The sequence below is a fragment of the Paralichthys olivaceus genome, chromosome 24 (assembly GCF_024713975.1).
Source record: "Paralichthys olivaceus isolate ysfri-2021 chromosome 24, ASM2471397v2, whole genome shotgun sequence".
In the NCBI taxonomy this organism is placed as follows: Eukaryota; Metazoa; Chordata; class Actinopteri; order Pleuronectiformes; family Paralichthyidae; genus Paralichthys; species Paralichthys olivaceus.
Genome location: NC_091116.1, coordinates 11,345,808 through 11,361,794, shown reverse-complemented (window position 1 = coordinate 11,361,794; position 15,987 = coordinate 11,345,808). Strand labels below are relative to the sequence as shown.

Below are 15,987 nucleotides of genomic sequence, written 5' to 3'. Positions count from 1 at the left end.
AGTCAGTGCAGCTTAAATTATAGGTGAGTGCTCGCTCACAAGTGTGTGTGCGTGCGTGTGTGGTACCTACACGGCCAGGTTACTCCAGTCGGTCGCGGTGTTCTTTCATGCCTAAAAGGTTGAACCTGATTGGTCGGCACGGAGACACAGTGCACTCTGAGTAATTGCAACAAATTCCTCCTCAACAGTCCCACTCCTCTCGTTTGTACAATCCTAATTAGGTTCCCATGGATACGGGGAAAAACAGCTCAGGCAGGAATGGATTGGGTGAGGTGGACTCGAAGGTAATTTCATCATTTCGTTTCCTGTCGCATCGTAGCCCAAAAAAAAAGGACTGATCATCCCTACAGTATTTTCATCTCATACCATTAATCACACACACCCACACGGGTGTGCACGCACTCCCCTGATAATGTGTCATCACTGGCCTTCTCATGTGGTCCGTGTAAGAAAGGCTGGATTGTTAATCAACCTTTTTGTCCAGTCGGACTGGATAATAACACATCGCAGTCGCTCAACCTCAAGAAGACTCTCAGAGGAAGATGATTTATCCTTCCGCTACCTTATTCACTTCCTGCAAGAAGAATCTGCCAAAGCTCACCGTGCCGGTGTGAGCCGCATGTGTTGCCTGGGAACATCAGATCATTGAACACTGTGTCAGGAAGCATCAGTGGCTATAGACACACACTGGCTCCTCTGGGGTACACTCAGCATCAGCTGGCTTTTTATGTGAATTATACACGAGATTAGAAAGGCTTAAATAGAGCCAACAGATTTTGCAGCCGTTTCCTTCAGTTCGGTAAGAGGCATATTTGTAATAAATAAAAAACATAGACACGTGCAGTCTTACTATGGAGCCTTCTTACAGAAGTGTACATTTATGGAACGTGATGGACTGCATTTATTTCATAGGAGCCCCTGTCTGAATACAGGTTCTCAAAACCGTCTTGTCGATCATCTTTTATGATGCTGTAATTTAATTTGACGTTTAAGATACTGTAAAATCAGTCCCATTAAAAAGCTGTCTGCGGGATAGGTATTTAAATGTGGATCAATGCTGAACGCAGAGTTTGATTAGAAGGGAATCTGTGTGTGGCCCCCACCTGGCTGAGCTCTGCCTCCCTGTGTACCTACAGGGCCGTGCTGATTTAGCACAATTATCTCAGCTCCATTTAGATAGACAGCTCATTCGTAGCTGAAGGAGACTCACAGGAGACTGCGTCCTCTCTAATTCCTCCACTACAAATTCAATTATCGCTTCCATACTTGTCTCTGTGTCTCCAGCTCATCCTCCTCTCCCTCCATCTGCCCATCCTTGTATCCAAGTGCTTTTTCTCTTCAGTGTTAATATAATTTTTCACTCTTCACAGTTACATCAATACAAATCCCTTCTTGGCATCAACACATTTTGAAAACGTTCATTTCTTGAGAGGTTTCTTGTGGCTTTCCATTATTCATTATTATTTGTTATTTTGATGGGAAATAAGGATTTCTCCTCATAATCTGTGTTAAATTTCATCTCAGCTAAATCCTGATAATGCTGAGTTCATGCAATAATGTTCAGACTGTAATTAAAAACCACTGAAAGAACATTTATGTCAAGTTCTAGTGGTAATTCTGGGTTCATCAAAATCTATATCTAAACGTGTTTCTCCCTTCGTCAGATCTCCATCAGTGAACATCTAAAGCAGCTGACGGACGCTCACCGCGACTTCGGCCTTCTGCACGGTGAGTAAATCTACCTGCACACATCGTAAACTGTGTGAGACAAAATGAGGCATCCAACTAAATGGCAGCAGCTCGTTTGGTGGCACTCAGTTAATGGCATGTGAGAGAGAGAGACAGGGCTGGACTGTTAGCATGTCGCGGTGACTCATTTGGCTGCACATGGAGCCTATGATAGCGTATCGATCTGTTTGTGAAACTTGATTTTTTTTTTCTATCGCTGACTTCCAATATGACCCCAGCACTTAACCCAGTATGTTCCAAGGCTCTCGTCCCTATCACAGTCACAGTCCCTCGTTGATCGCGTAACTGATTGAGAGCCAGTATACACACGGTCTTCCCTCCAGTCTCTTCAGGGTTCAAATTTACCATTAATCACCTTCGAACAACACAAACAACTGTCTCTGTTTCTCTTGCACTTATTGATGTCCATCGCCGTCCCCCACTTATCTCAGCTGTGTGTGAAAATGTAGAACAAGTGTAATACAGATATCAGTGCCATTAAAAAGGAAAATAACAAAGGACAAAAAGAAACTCATGATTTTCTAAGATGTCCACATGGAGCCACACGCCAGTTTAGTTACAGCTGGTCTGCAGAATCACAACAAGACCACAAACGATCACAACTTCACAAGACAGAAGAATGAAAGTGGTTAAGTCTTTTAGATCGTTTTTTCTACATAGATAAAATATCATAATTAAAATAACCTCGACATAATAGTTAAATGAAGTCTCTGGGAATGAGAGACGATTCACATTCCTCCATATGTTCTCTCCAGCTTGATAATGTATGTATAGATACATGAGGACAGATGGAGACTTGCTGGAGTTATAATAAAGATTAACGTGATGAGGATCACATGGACGATATTGTAAGAACAGTGAGGATGTACATGGTTTTTATATCTCGCCGCTATGTTAATATACGCCGCATGTGTTCTGGCATTTGTCCCACAATGCACTGCTCTGTTTTTAACTGCAGCAAATTTTACCCGCGGGCACAATAACGTTTGAACAGCGGGTAGTTTCAGCCAAACAATCTGATTGGCTCCAACTGTGCTGACAATTCCCAGAAAGCACAGTCTGCTTTAATATTTGGTGCGCCAACTCTTGTGGGCATAATAAGTGAGATCATTTGCAATATCTCTTGTTTTTCTGCTGTTTTTCATTATCATGTATACGACTTTGAAGATAACTTTTTTATTACATGCCGTACTGCACTTTTCCTGGATGGGCATGCTTTTGTTAGAGCCACAGGATGCTGATCCTGCAGTAAAATGGGTGTGTGAAACGTTTACTGGCCTGCAGACAGCGTGAACAGTTGTTTACCTCCACTTCTCTGTCTTGCAGGGTCAGTAGAGAGCCCCTTCGAGCAGGGCGTCTCCCCCAACAACGTGCCCTACTACATCAAGTAAGTACTGCGTTGTGGTGCGGCAGGTCCAGGCTGACGGATAATTAACACTGGCTAAATATCGTGGAAACACCGTTTGCAGTTTGAGTGGACTAACCTTTTAACCAAGTGGAGTGTGCTTTGCATTGCCACCAAAGAAAACCTCCCAACCTAAGCTATGAACTGTTCTAAAATGTTGTCGGGCACCATGCAGACTTAGAAAAAGAATAGTGCACTCAAATACATGTGCACTGAACTACTGAAGACATAAAATCACTGTTAGCAAAACCTGTTCAAACAGGAGAATGTAGTGCATTTTTAGCAACAGATGAATCCACATTTGCGTACAATATTCAGAGCAACAGGAAAGTGTGTTTATGTTAATGAAGTGTACGGATGTGACTCACTGATGTAAATGGTCTTTGCACTGCATTAAAATAGGTCTTTTTCTAGTCTTAACAACCACTCAAAGCACTTTACACCACATCCACACAGGGTTTCTATATATAAAGCACTTCTCTACTCATACGTCCAAATCTGGGCTCAGGATGTTGCACAATGGACACTCTCACATGTGGACTGATGGAGCAAGGATTCAAACCAACAACCTTGTGATGAGTGGACCTGCTCTTTACCCCCTGAGCCACAGCCGCTGTGTTTAACAGACTTTGGACAGCTAGTGAAATCTTACTCAGAGGATTTGTTTGGTTTTGTACTTGGGGTTAGTTAATAATAAAAAAAATAGACTATCACCAGAAAAAGCCTCCTAACAGATAACCATAAATATTCCAAAAACCTAGAACTATATAAATGTTATTCTTCATATATAATTAAAAGTGAACCACAGACAGACTCTCATTTTAAAAACTTACTTTAAGTGTAAATCTAAATCTGAGTTGCTTGTTCCTTTTTCTTTGCTCCATCTTCATTGACATGTCTTCTGTGTACATGTGGGACCTGCTCACATGTTGGACTCTGCTCTGTCTGACTGTGTCACTTATGCACCACATGATGTCATCTCGGAAACTTGGACCTAAGACATGTCTGGACTGCAGTTTACGTGTTTCCATTAATGCATTTCTTCAAGCGCTGAGAGGAATCATGAGCCACATTATTGGTGTCACTTTTATCTTAATTTACCAGGAGACCAGTGACAGATCACGCTAGCTCTCATCAGTGATGCTCAGCTTCACTGTAAAGCTGAGAGCTGCCCGGGCCACTGAGCTGCTCCACTTGTGCTGTTCAGGCACTTCAGTGATTTGCTCAAGGACCTTTCAGCAGTATTTGTAAGGAAGAGGGGTGCACTTCATTTCACATAGTCCCTGAGCAGGTGGGGTTACTTTGTAAGCACAAGCCACATTCAACTTTTACACTCCAGCATCAAAACTTATGAAATATATGCAACATATTAATATGTTAGAATGAAGTTATAAGATTTGAGATGTTTTATTAAGAGCACATGTGTCCATAAAGCTTCTTTCTATACAAAGAGTCCTTGAGCAAATGACTCAGTCCCATTTTTACCTGTCTTGCCTTGGGTTGCAGCTTTTTTACTGCAGGGTGACATGAGGGAGGCCAGATGCAGCTGAAATGTTGTTTTCTGACTTCTAATTACGTACGACTTGATTGGTAATCATGACTGGGTGTTTCAATCCCAGTGGATCAGCACTCTGTTTTATTGGGCATATTCTGATGAAGGGCAAACTGTTTGCCATCGGAGGATATTGTGCTTCGGGTTCTGACAAATACGCTCTTGCTAGTCTCTCATGGCAATCACTTAGTGGACCAGGTGAGGTCCTTCCTTTTCAACCATCACCAATGACAGCTTCGCTCGGTAGCCTGTTTTATTGCTTTTATTGTCCTGTAGGCCTCTGACTCCTAATTCCACCTCAACAGGGTGCACCGTGATGTTCCAGCCCCACATGTCATCCATTCGGTCATGCTCTTTCAACTATTCATCCATAATTTCATATTTTACGACATGTATTTATTAATATATTGAGACTTTGTCGCCCCCCCATGCATTCATCCATATATTTATCCAGACTGACTGATTTGTAACGCTGGCCCGCCGTATCTCAAAGACCCAGAACAAATGTGATCGTATCTCGAGCCACAGAAAAACGTTGGAGGTGGTTGAACAGTTTTGGTCGGTGGTGTTTTATCACTTGGCTCATGAAAGGATGATAAGCTTGTTTGTCCTCTGGCTGGTAGCTGAGTCACAGTGGTCTGACCTCTCCTTTGTTTTTTTAAACCTGATAGATTTCCAGCTACACTTTAAAATCCCACGGGATCCTTTAACATCATCAGTACAATGAAGGGACTTGTAACATTGTTCTGCAACCCAGTCAAAACTATGATGCTAGGTCATCCACAAGGGTATATGTACAGTTTGAAGATCTCAGCTGAAGTTTATATTAAAACAAAACTAAAAGTATGCAAAGTTAGTCTCCATGGTGAAATCAACCTTTTCCCCACAGCTGAAGATAAACTGTGTTTGCACGGTTTAAATAATGAGTTGAAGTTTACATTAAATGTAATTTACAGTATTCCTTTAAACTGTCACCCAGATGCTATGTTAGTGAGGGGCTAGTTGGAAAGAAAATTGATTTAATTACTTCATTATACTTGTCGAGCAGTTGAGTCCCAGGTCGCACTGCAGTGTTCTGGTGGATGCTGGGAGACCGTTTAGCGCTCATCAGCAGATCGCACAAGTGTTGGAGGTGGGATGTGTCGGAGTAGTAGCAGGCACAGTCTTACAACTTGTGCCTCAGCACAGCAGGACGCACACACAGGCGTCCGGCTGTTGCTGAGTTGGTACAACAAAGGAATTCTCCCCAGTTAAAGACGGGAGATAATTGGGTATTTATTAGAACCGTGTAGAATCGGTTGCTGACAAATTCTCCTGCACGATTGGATACATTTTATGAAGGTTATTTGTTTTTTAAGCAACAAGAAGATCTCCTGGTTAGAGTCAGAGGGGCCTGATGGCAGCATTCTGGATATTTTGGCTTCATTTTCTTACCGTTTTCCGTCTCTTTACTGGCCCACTGTGCCAATGCATAGTCTCTGTTTTGAATCTCCTGTTTGCTTATCCTGCATTCAGTACCTTGTTACTGCTGCAGCTGCTCTTCCCCCCAACACATGTACACACACACACACACAAATATTAGCATTACATTAAAAATGAATCAGCGTTAATGTGCTGTTAAAGCTGAGCTTGAAGAGAGTCTATTGTATTACAATTGCTCTCACATGGTTTTATAAGGTCAACATGTACAACTGCCATTACCTGCACATTATGAAACATCTGTTCAGAGAAACAAAGACATGAGGACATGAAGTCGGCAGTTAGAGCCCTCTCAGTGAGTTAAAGCCCACCTTTACATTCCTTACTCACTGCCTGCTTCTTCTACTGTCAGAGCTCTCAAGGGTTGGTAATCATCAACTAGCAGCTTGGCATGTTTAACTCTGAATGATTCCATTAACTGGCACTACACGCTTGGTTTCTCTCAAAAGTTTTTAACGCTTAGTTTGACGTGGAATTAACCGAGAGCGTGAGGAGGAAGGAGGAAAAGAGAAGTGACAGATTCCTTCTCTCCACATGCAGAGAAAAAGCTGGACCTGACCAGATCCCCGAGACGCTGTGAGTGCCAGCTGACCACACACACACTGACTGCACACCTACACATGCATGCACATACACAAACACACACATATACACAATGAACACTTTTCTGTATGCAGCATGAGCACACTCGCAAAATATACAAAACAAACACATGCACATTAATTATGCATACATTTAATACACTGCATATAGCCTGAAGTATGTGCAAACATCAAGTATTTTCCTTTTAGGAATTTAAAATTACATTAACCGTAAAGCTATAGTTACCTGTTTATAGATTGTTCTGATTTGTTCGTATGCTGTATAATAATAATATTAATAATTCAAATCTTCATCAATATCTTCAAATACCAACTTCTGTCTAATACTAGTATGACTTGTTATCTGGGGTGGGTAAGATGGGGTTGGGGTCAGGAGGCAGGCCAGTCAGATTCTTCAGATTCAACAAACACCTTCCCCAAACCGTTTGCTTCACTGGAGCTCAGGGACCAGAACAAAGGCCTGACATGTACTGGGGTATCCACATACTTTTGGCCATACTCATTGCAGGCTTCACACACTGCAGCAGCCAGTACGCAAACATACAACACACCCACTCGGGCTTTAGCCTACACACACTTAACACACCCTCACTGTGTCTCATGCATACAAACACTCTCTCATACACATTCAGGGCCCCGTGCAGCAGCATATGGCCGACCAACTGCTCCTCGTGCACCATCACTTGTCTGCTTCTGGAGATGATTTCCTCAAAACTGTAACATCCATCTTGAGAAACACCCCCACTCTCTCTCTCCGTGCCAGGGTGTGTTAGATTTGCCTCACTGGAAGCGAGCTCCCCCACAGATGGAGTGCGCTCACTTTGAAACAATATTCCCCAAACAATCAGGTGTCGGAATTTTATTTGTGTTGCATCCGTTTCACCTTGTCCCTCTGTCCTCGTTTTGCAAACACACACACATACCTGCACACACACTCAGGTATAAAGACTCACTGTTGTGGGAGGATAAAATAACAGTTGAGACTTGCCTATAAATTACAGGCTTGTGACTCTTTGCTGGTGCAACTCGGCCTTTAATTCTCCAGCCTTGAACACACTTGATTCCCCCCTGCTCCTTTCCTTCCTCTCTCTCTCTCTCTCTCTGTGCACTTCTCTATCTCCTTCACCCTCTTCTTTCCCTTTTTGTCTTTGCTTCTTTCTTCCTCACTGTCCCTCTTGTCTTTCACTCTCTCATTGGCCTTCAATGTGGAAATCTGTGTCTCTTGCAAAGCAAAGCGGCTCTCTCTCCCCCCCTCTCTCGTCAGGGAGGTGAAAAACCTTCTCGGATGGTGTCTAGGCTCTTTTGCTTTCAGATACAGTGGGATGGGGGAAGGGAGGCAGAGGCAGGGAGCCTCAGCTCCGCCTTGTCTAGCGGAGCTGTGTCAAGTTACCCTGTGGTAGTTGGGAGTAGCAGGGAAATATGGCGAGATGTATTTCAAAATAGAAGCATTACCAATTCGGTGCAGTCATGCTTCATTTTTTTTGCAAATAATTTGTCATAGAGCCTTTAAACATTTATACTACTTTCAGTTATTTATTCAGGATCTATTACCCTGGTTATTTAGATTTTAGTTTTATTACAATGTAATGATACAGATACAAGAAAATGCTTTCTAACCTGCACTGAACGACAACTATTCCTGTCGGCCTCCTATAGTAAAAGGTCTGAGCGAGCCCAAACTGCAGGATAATGTAAGGACACATTTTCCAGTGAGCAAGTGGACGTGTCGATGACATTTGTAATATGCTGTGGACGCCAATCATTGTCCGTCTTCTGGTGTATCAGGCCCCTACTACTCACCATCCGAGACAATTTCTCCACACTAAACACAAACAGTGGCACTTTCTGTAGGTGTTTTACAACCAGGCGACATTTTGACTAAACTCTATCAACAGCTATCTGCATACAAATGCAGAGAAATCTAAAAAGAAGACAGCCTTTGAATTTCAGTCAATGTGTCCTACATCTATTGCTCTGCACGTGGACTGTTCACCGGCGGGCAACCTAAGCCTGCATCTTGTCACTCGCCTCACAGCTTCTGCAGGATCTGTGTATAGAAATCACAATAGGAGGTAACCAGTGATATCTGCACGTCTTGCTTGTAGAATAAGGAAGCCGAACACACACAGCAGAGTATTTGCACCAGAAGCTGTAAGTTGAGAGTCAATTCTTCGCCTTAAGCTTTTACTTTGCTGCAGAAAGCAGGAAGTAGTATTGCTGCATTGTGGGTGCAGGACCCTCGTGTGTCTGTGGCCATTCAGCCTCTGCAGCCCACCGCTGCTGCTTGCACAGAGGGTCACACACACCAACACACACACACACACACACACACGGTGATCTTGGCCGCCCCTCTCTCTCTCTCTCTCCGGTGGTTGCGGACGCTTGTGCAGACCGCGGAGGGGCTCAGGGGGTTTATTGCCTCGGATTTTTCCCCGGCAATCGTCTCATTTCCACGGGACTCGGAGGGCTGAGATCGGGCCGGCGATGCGGGAGCAGCTTCGGAAGTGAGTGTTGGGATGAGGGGGGGGGGGGGGGGGGGGGGGGTGACTGTTTGTGTGGGTGATCTATAATGGTGATGGTAATTGTGCGGGTCGTAATGCAGTAAACCTGCTCACACTGGGGGTTCAGGATGGCAGGGACAGAGAGAGATCCCCCCCCACTCGCATTCCGCAGATAACGCACGGTGCTCCGGAATATGCGCAAAAAATAGGCGTGGGAATGTTTTAAAAACTCGACTTCAGTGTGCATTTATGTGTGAAGGGTTCCCTCACTTCTGCGGAGATCTTGCCTCATATGTGCAAGTCCACCCTGAATGCATCTCGTCTGAATGTCACCCAGGCTGGAGCGAATGCGTTTCGTGGCCGATTTGGAGACGCACGGTGAAATTATGCAAGTGTTAGTTGGAGATGTATTCTGTGCATGGGAGGGACAGAGCCCTCGGAGTGAAAACACACACAGGAGCTGGGTTTTTACCGTCAAAATGCAGGAAAATGGGCTTTTTCGTGGCCATTGAAGTCCCAACCAGATCCCCTCTGCACAGCGGCTGTTGGCGGTGGTTGTTGCCGGGGAAGCAGACGAGGTGTGTGGTCAGTGAAGCTCTCAGTCCCCCCCTCCCTTGGAACCGTGCATGTCCTTATTCTAAATCCTCCATACCTGCTGTTTCGTTAGGGAGGGGGGCCGTGGACGCGTCAATGCAAACACTGCAAACCCAGATCTGTGTTGCATTGGTTTATTTGTTCCTCTGTTTATTTGTGTGTGTTCTGCATTTGCTGAGCTTCTGCAAAGGGGGGGAAAGGGAGCCCAACCGAGCAGAGCAGCAATGAAGCCTATCGCTGTGTTGCATTCCTCCACAGTCAAAAACACTATCACCTCCGTGCCAGCAAAGCAGCCCATGACTGGATCAGTGCGTTTGTGCACGGTCTGCTTCGTGCACAGTGATTTTAATGTGATGCGTAATTATCACAGGCCATTTGTTTGTGCAGCAGATTTTTAGGTCTATGTGTGATTTTCATCCTGGGTCCAGATCTCTGTTGATAAGTGGGGTACAATTGTCCTGCATTGTTAATGTAATGTGTGTGGATGCTCTCGTTTTCACCTCTTGAGGCCTTTTCCAATTGAATCACTGACCTTTTCAGGACCAGTCCAGCTCATAGGGACCAAAGTCATCATCTCTGAGGTCCTGGTTAAGCTTCGGCATGAATTGGTCATGGTTGAAATTAGCGATAAGGTGGTTGTCCGGGCTGTCCACAATTATACGAAGTCGACGCAAAGTGCTGATAAGAAAAGCTGTGCAAACCTGTGAGTTGGTGAAATGAGAACAGAGGATGAGGGCTGGTCCACATTTTTGGCACCAATGTGATTGCAGGTGTGTGAGACAGAGAGAGAGCAAGTGCAATCGAGCATGTGTGCTCACTAACTAAATACAGCTGATAGGTAAAGCACACACACACACACACACTCACAGCAATGGAACTCCAGTTGCCGGATGGCCGACATGCTCAGACATGACTGTTATTCCATTCAAGCTTAATCTCTGGCTTTTCATGCTGCATTTCTGCATCCAGACGCAGTGATGGAAGAAACTTTCCCACATACAAGCCTCGGGCCTTTCCTAGTCAGGTGTCATGTTTGAATTAGTTATGATAAATTAAACCGTCTCCAGATGATTGCAGCAGCAAGAGCTCATAATAAAAACACCTATGGGCACAAGAGAACAAACCAGATGCAGTTAATGAATTACACACAGTGCCGGTGATGAGAAAGACATTTTGACAAGGAGCTTTCACATGTTTTAAGATGATGGTTAATAATCATCAGTCTTAGATTTCAGGTGATAATTAACCCACCAAAATCCTGCTGCTCAAAACCCTAAAGAGCAAAAGATGAACATTCAGAACTATACATCTGCTCTTTTGGGTCAATTGCGTAAGTAAACAAGATCCGCTGTCACAGCAAGGAGAATTCATCCTCAAGAGGCCTGGGGTTGTATTTTGAAATGAGACAAAGATTCCCTGTATCTAGAGAATGAATCTAATGAAAGATGCAGGAGACTGAAGTAGAAAATATCCACCCACACAAACACAGGAACTGATTGTAGTGTTGATGATTATGGCGATGACGGATTAGATTTCACTGCTTTTGAAACGCTTGATAAAATAGCCAATGAGCTGTTTCACGAAGGTTGTTCCCAGTCTTTTATTTACCTGTATTTTCAACCTCTTCAAGCCAAAGGTATCAAAGGATTTATTCCTCTCCTTTAATGCAATGCCACATTGATTATGACTGCGAGCAGAGGCTGTGAAAACATAAACATTTGCCAAAGGTCAAATAGTAAATAACTGTGCGAGGAATGAAATCGTTCCATCGAGCCTCAGTCATTTCTTTGCTGAAATTTGAGCCGCTGCAGTGTAATGGCTGCAACGCTTTCTGTCTATCCACGTAATTATATAGAAATGAGACTTGTGACAAAGCCACTCTTTTACGCTGTTAGTTCATACTGCAGAGAGAGCTCAGCTTACGCACAGATGTGGTTGTGCTCCGTGCTCTATGACATATGAGGCTGTAACAAACAAAATCCACAATAGATTCATTTTGATTCCTGATGATTTATCAGATTCTGATAAAAACGTAATTTTTTAGACACATCACTGACAAACGTAATGTATGAAAATGTCTCTGTTCTTCCAGACGTGAGACTTATTAGTTCTAGTGTGTACTGCGTCATTTGCTTGTTTATGAACGTGGGGAAATGCAAGTTAAAGTGGCTTGAGAATGAAAAGTGCTTGTGGTGGTGAAAGCCAAGGTGTGCATATTAAATAAACTGCACCGTGTCATATGTCTTCTGAACTGGAAACACATTTCCTGGTTATGAAACTGAAATGGTAAATGCAAAGCAGCTAAAACATGACATTTCTATATGTGCCAAACATTTGAGCAAGAATAAAAAAAACCTTTTTGCACTGAAAAAATGTCATCCTATACCGCTACACATTGACTGTCAGTAGCAGGTCCTTCAACCAACTACAGACGTCCACTTCAATGATCACTTTGAGCACAGACAGGACAGCGAGTGGACGTCTGATCACTAATTCATCTGCACAGTTTGTGTGGACAGGACATCAGCCTGAGATCTGCAGACAGCTGTTGGCTGCTGTTAGCTCCCCAGCAGGGACAGGCTGAATCCATACACCCCTCAGTCCACAATCTGGCGTCTCGTAGCCAGATTTAATATCTTGAACAAACACAGACGAGCATTAGGATCAGTGTGCAGAGATTTGTTTTAGTGCATTGCCCATTTCACACTGAACACCAGAACTCTAACCTCCACTAACATCTGGCTTTTGTCTTCAGTGTGAACGGGTTCAATTGGTAATCATTGGGTGGAATGACACGGTTCTGATCAGCAGTGATGCAACACGATAACCCAATGGACTAATGGTGAAGCTCGTGGGGCAGCATCATACTATGGGGGGTGTTCTCAGCAGCAGGGACAGAGAGACTGGTCAGAAGTGAGGGAAGGAAATGCAGCCAAATACAAAGACGTCCTTGAAGAAAACTGTTTTAAAGTGCATGTGGTGAGACAGTTCACCTTTCTGCAGGATATGACGTGCAGCCAAGACAATACTGTGGTGTCCTCAAGACAAGTCTTTGACTGTCCTTCAGTGGACCAGACAAAGCTCGGACTTAAACCTCCCAGAACGTCTGTGGAAAGACTTTTGCGCTGGTTGAAATGCATGAACCTGCATTCTAGTTTATTTTGACACAGTCTGCTGCTCTAAATAATCACCAGAGCACTAAATGTGGATTAACCTGCACCTGTAGTTCCCAGCAAATGCATTCCCTCCAGTTAGAGTAACACAACAACTACAGTGATCAGCTGTTTCAGAAAATAACCGAACCTTTCTTGCAAATGAAACGCGGGGGTCGACATCAATGAGGCACACCGATCTAGTCAGAAAATTCTGATGCATTGTTGTTGTTGGTCTTTGTTAACAACAAGTAGAGAACAAGGAAACACAATATGAATCTAATGATGATGAGTTCAGATGCAAAAATGTATCATGTTTCTAAAATAGTCACCCGTCATTATTAAAACGAACACAAGGAAAGTAGTGTAATTATATATCGTATAGCTCAGTGGGATGAATTGGGTTTTGTTGGTACTTTTAGGTTCTCTTTCACAAACAGCTTCCTCTAATAACCCGCTGATGAATATAGCTTTCATGCTTCTTTCTTCTTCATCCGCTTTTTCCTCCTTTTCACGTCCCATCTCTGAAGGCCATTGTCTGAGCTTATTCAGATGCCTAGTGTGCAGGAAGCATTCTGCTGGGCTCGCTCTCAATGATAGGCAGAGGAAGACATCACCATAGCCCATAAACCACCTTTAATCATTCACCCAAGAACCGTAATTGACTGCAGCGACAAGTGACACTCGTGCCTCTGTGGGAATCCATTATTTAAAACGCCTATCTGTCACCAGCGCAATAAGACATTCAGCTGCCTGTTAACTGCAATATGTGGTATTGTGTGCTCACACGTCTATGTGTGACGGCACATGGTGTGTAATTGTTTGTCGAAGAATGACTGCAGTTCAATGCGTCTTTAAATGATGCTCCACAGAGGAATGTCTTATAAGGCTTATAAACAAGCCTTAAGAAATAACGTGACTTTTCCCTCAGTTCATCTTCAATAACGTCCCATCATTTTTCACCGTGTGTCTGTTTGGGGCAGGATGACGCCACACAGCTCCTATGTTCAGATATTGAAGTTAGAATTTTGAGCCACTGCAGAATAGACAAGCACATCAGCCAAATGCAGTTTCTGCTGTTTTGTCTTGTTATGTAACCCATTGATTCATTCTTGTCCCTGGGTTTGGAATCAGGCTTGGATAATCTCAGGTTTATGAAAATAGAAGTAATTAATTATTACTGCCTTGCTGTAGGGTACCCTGTCAGATTTCCTCCGTTTATTTAGAGAATTGAACCACCAAACCTGTTCGTCAGTCTCCTACTGTACGTCTCCGAGCCACAACAGTGCTGTGAGAGAACGCAGCTGCGTGCTTGATGCTGCACGGTCGTTCTAAACATTGGTCCGAGTGGCTCGGAGCAGCACTTCAATGACGAGGTGAGTGACTGAGCTACTGTTTGCACAGACTCCGAGCTCAGAAGATTTTTAAGTAGCTCTTCACCACGGGACCCTTCTCCTCATTATCTGGAGTGGGAGTGTGGCAGAGAGGCGGAAAGGCCAGAGAGAAAAAAACATGGGCAGTGCAAGGGGGGGGGGGGGGGGGGGGGGGGGGGGGTCATTTTATGGATTATTATTTGTATGTGCTTCCCACACAAAGTTTAACTGCAGGTGCACTTGTATATGACCAGCTTGACGTGTGCTTTTAACAAGCTGGGCAGGGTTGCATTTCTGCTTCCACTTGCTTGCGGCCTGAAAACTGTCTGCGGCTGAACGCTCAGAATGCTTTTTTCCTCTCAATAATCCACAACGCCCACGGTCTTCTATGGTTTAGCCGTCCTTGTACCAACTGTTCACATGTATGTGAGCATCATCACATACTGTCGTGAAGAAATGGGAATCTGAGTCCAGTTTGAGCTCAAAATCTAAAAATGTCTTTATTTTTCCTCCAGCTCTTGTTCTCGTCTCATTTCACTTTCATATCAGCTACCAAAGGGCTCTGATATTTAAATTTACTGGCACTGAATAGGCAATTTAACTGTCCTATATTTAACTTAATGACGAAAGTGTCACACACTTATAGATGGATGCATACTCTGGAATAAGAAGCGTCTCTCATTTCCAGGACTGCAGGGAGCCAAATGTGTATTTATTAATCATCTGACACATAAAGTGGAAGGCACTAGAAACCATTTCTCGATATTCCACTGTTCTCTGTCTCCTGTGGAAGACTTCAGATATTTGACGCACCCTGCACAGAAAGAATTGTGGCAGAGGACATCTCTGACATTCATTTTTTTATTTTTGCCGAACTGGATGCACTCGGTTATTACAGCCGGAATTAACCGTCATATTTTCTTATCATGTTAGCAAAACAATTATTTCCACAGCAGCTAAGTGGAACTAATGACCAGGAAAATCTGCTCTTTGCTTTACAGTAACATCATTACTTTTGCCACCATCGAGTTTTAATGATCTTTAGATGGCATTTCTTTTAAGTGGGTGTTATGGATGGCGTGAAATGAAAATTGGAGCTCAGGTCATGACACTTTGGATTTAAATGGGAATGAGTTGGCCCTCGTGCAACTGCAGCAAATACTGACACACAAAAAGATTCTTCCAGCTTCTTCACCCACCCCTCAGCAGTTTACAGAATAGACTGTGTATGTCCATGTGTGTCGAACAGGACCTGGTGGCTGGCTGCAGTTTATGTCATAAATCCTGCTCGACTAAAAAAGTCAAACCACTCATCATTGCATTGTTTTGATTTAATAAGTTATTTAACACTGAGACTGACGATGACAAGAGTCATAAAGTTAAGAGCGTTTATATTTGCCCATTTTCTTGCATGTGTCATCTTCTGGATTCTTTAGGCCTGATTCATCTCCTGTGACAGCCTCATTGTTCTCTTTGTCATTTGGAAATTGTTGTCAGGAGCGCTTTACTTCACCAAGTGCACGGGTCACAGAGAAGTTAACTCGGCTAATTAGCGCTTACCCATGAGCAGACAACTACAC

The 15,987-nt window shown here is 43.6% G+C and overlaps 1 protein-coding gene across 18 annotated transcripts in view; it reads left to right on the top strand.

Moving 5' to 3' along the window:
* The window catches only part of dmd (dystrophin), a 177,029-nt gene that overhangs the window by 141,314 nt on the left and 19,728 nt on the right, over positions 1–15,987 (top strand). For 9 of the 18 annotated variants that reach the window (XM_069520600.1, XM_069520599.1, XM_069520592.1 and 6 more), the window contains 4 exons: positions 222–284; positions 1,665–1,728; positions 3,076–3,136; positions 6,726–6,761. In XM_069520600.1, the coding sequence (XP_069376701.1) occupies positions 222–284; positions 1,665–1,728; positions 3,076–3,136; positions 6,726–6,761 (224 nt within the window). Of the gene's footprint in view, positions 1–221; positions 285–1,664; positions 1,729–3,075; positions 3,137–6,725; positions 6,762–9,077; positions 9,292–15,987 lie in introns of those variants that run through there. The other 9 variants (XM_069520597.1, XM_069520601.1, XM_069520595.1 and 6 more) reach the window with 5 other exon arrangements.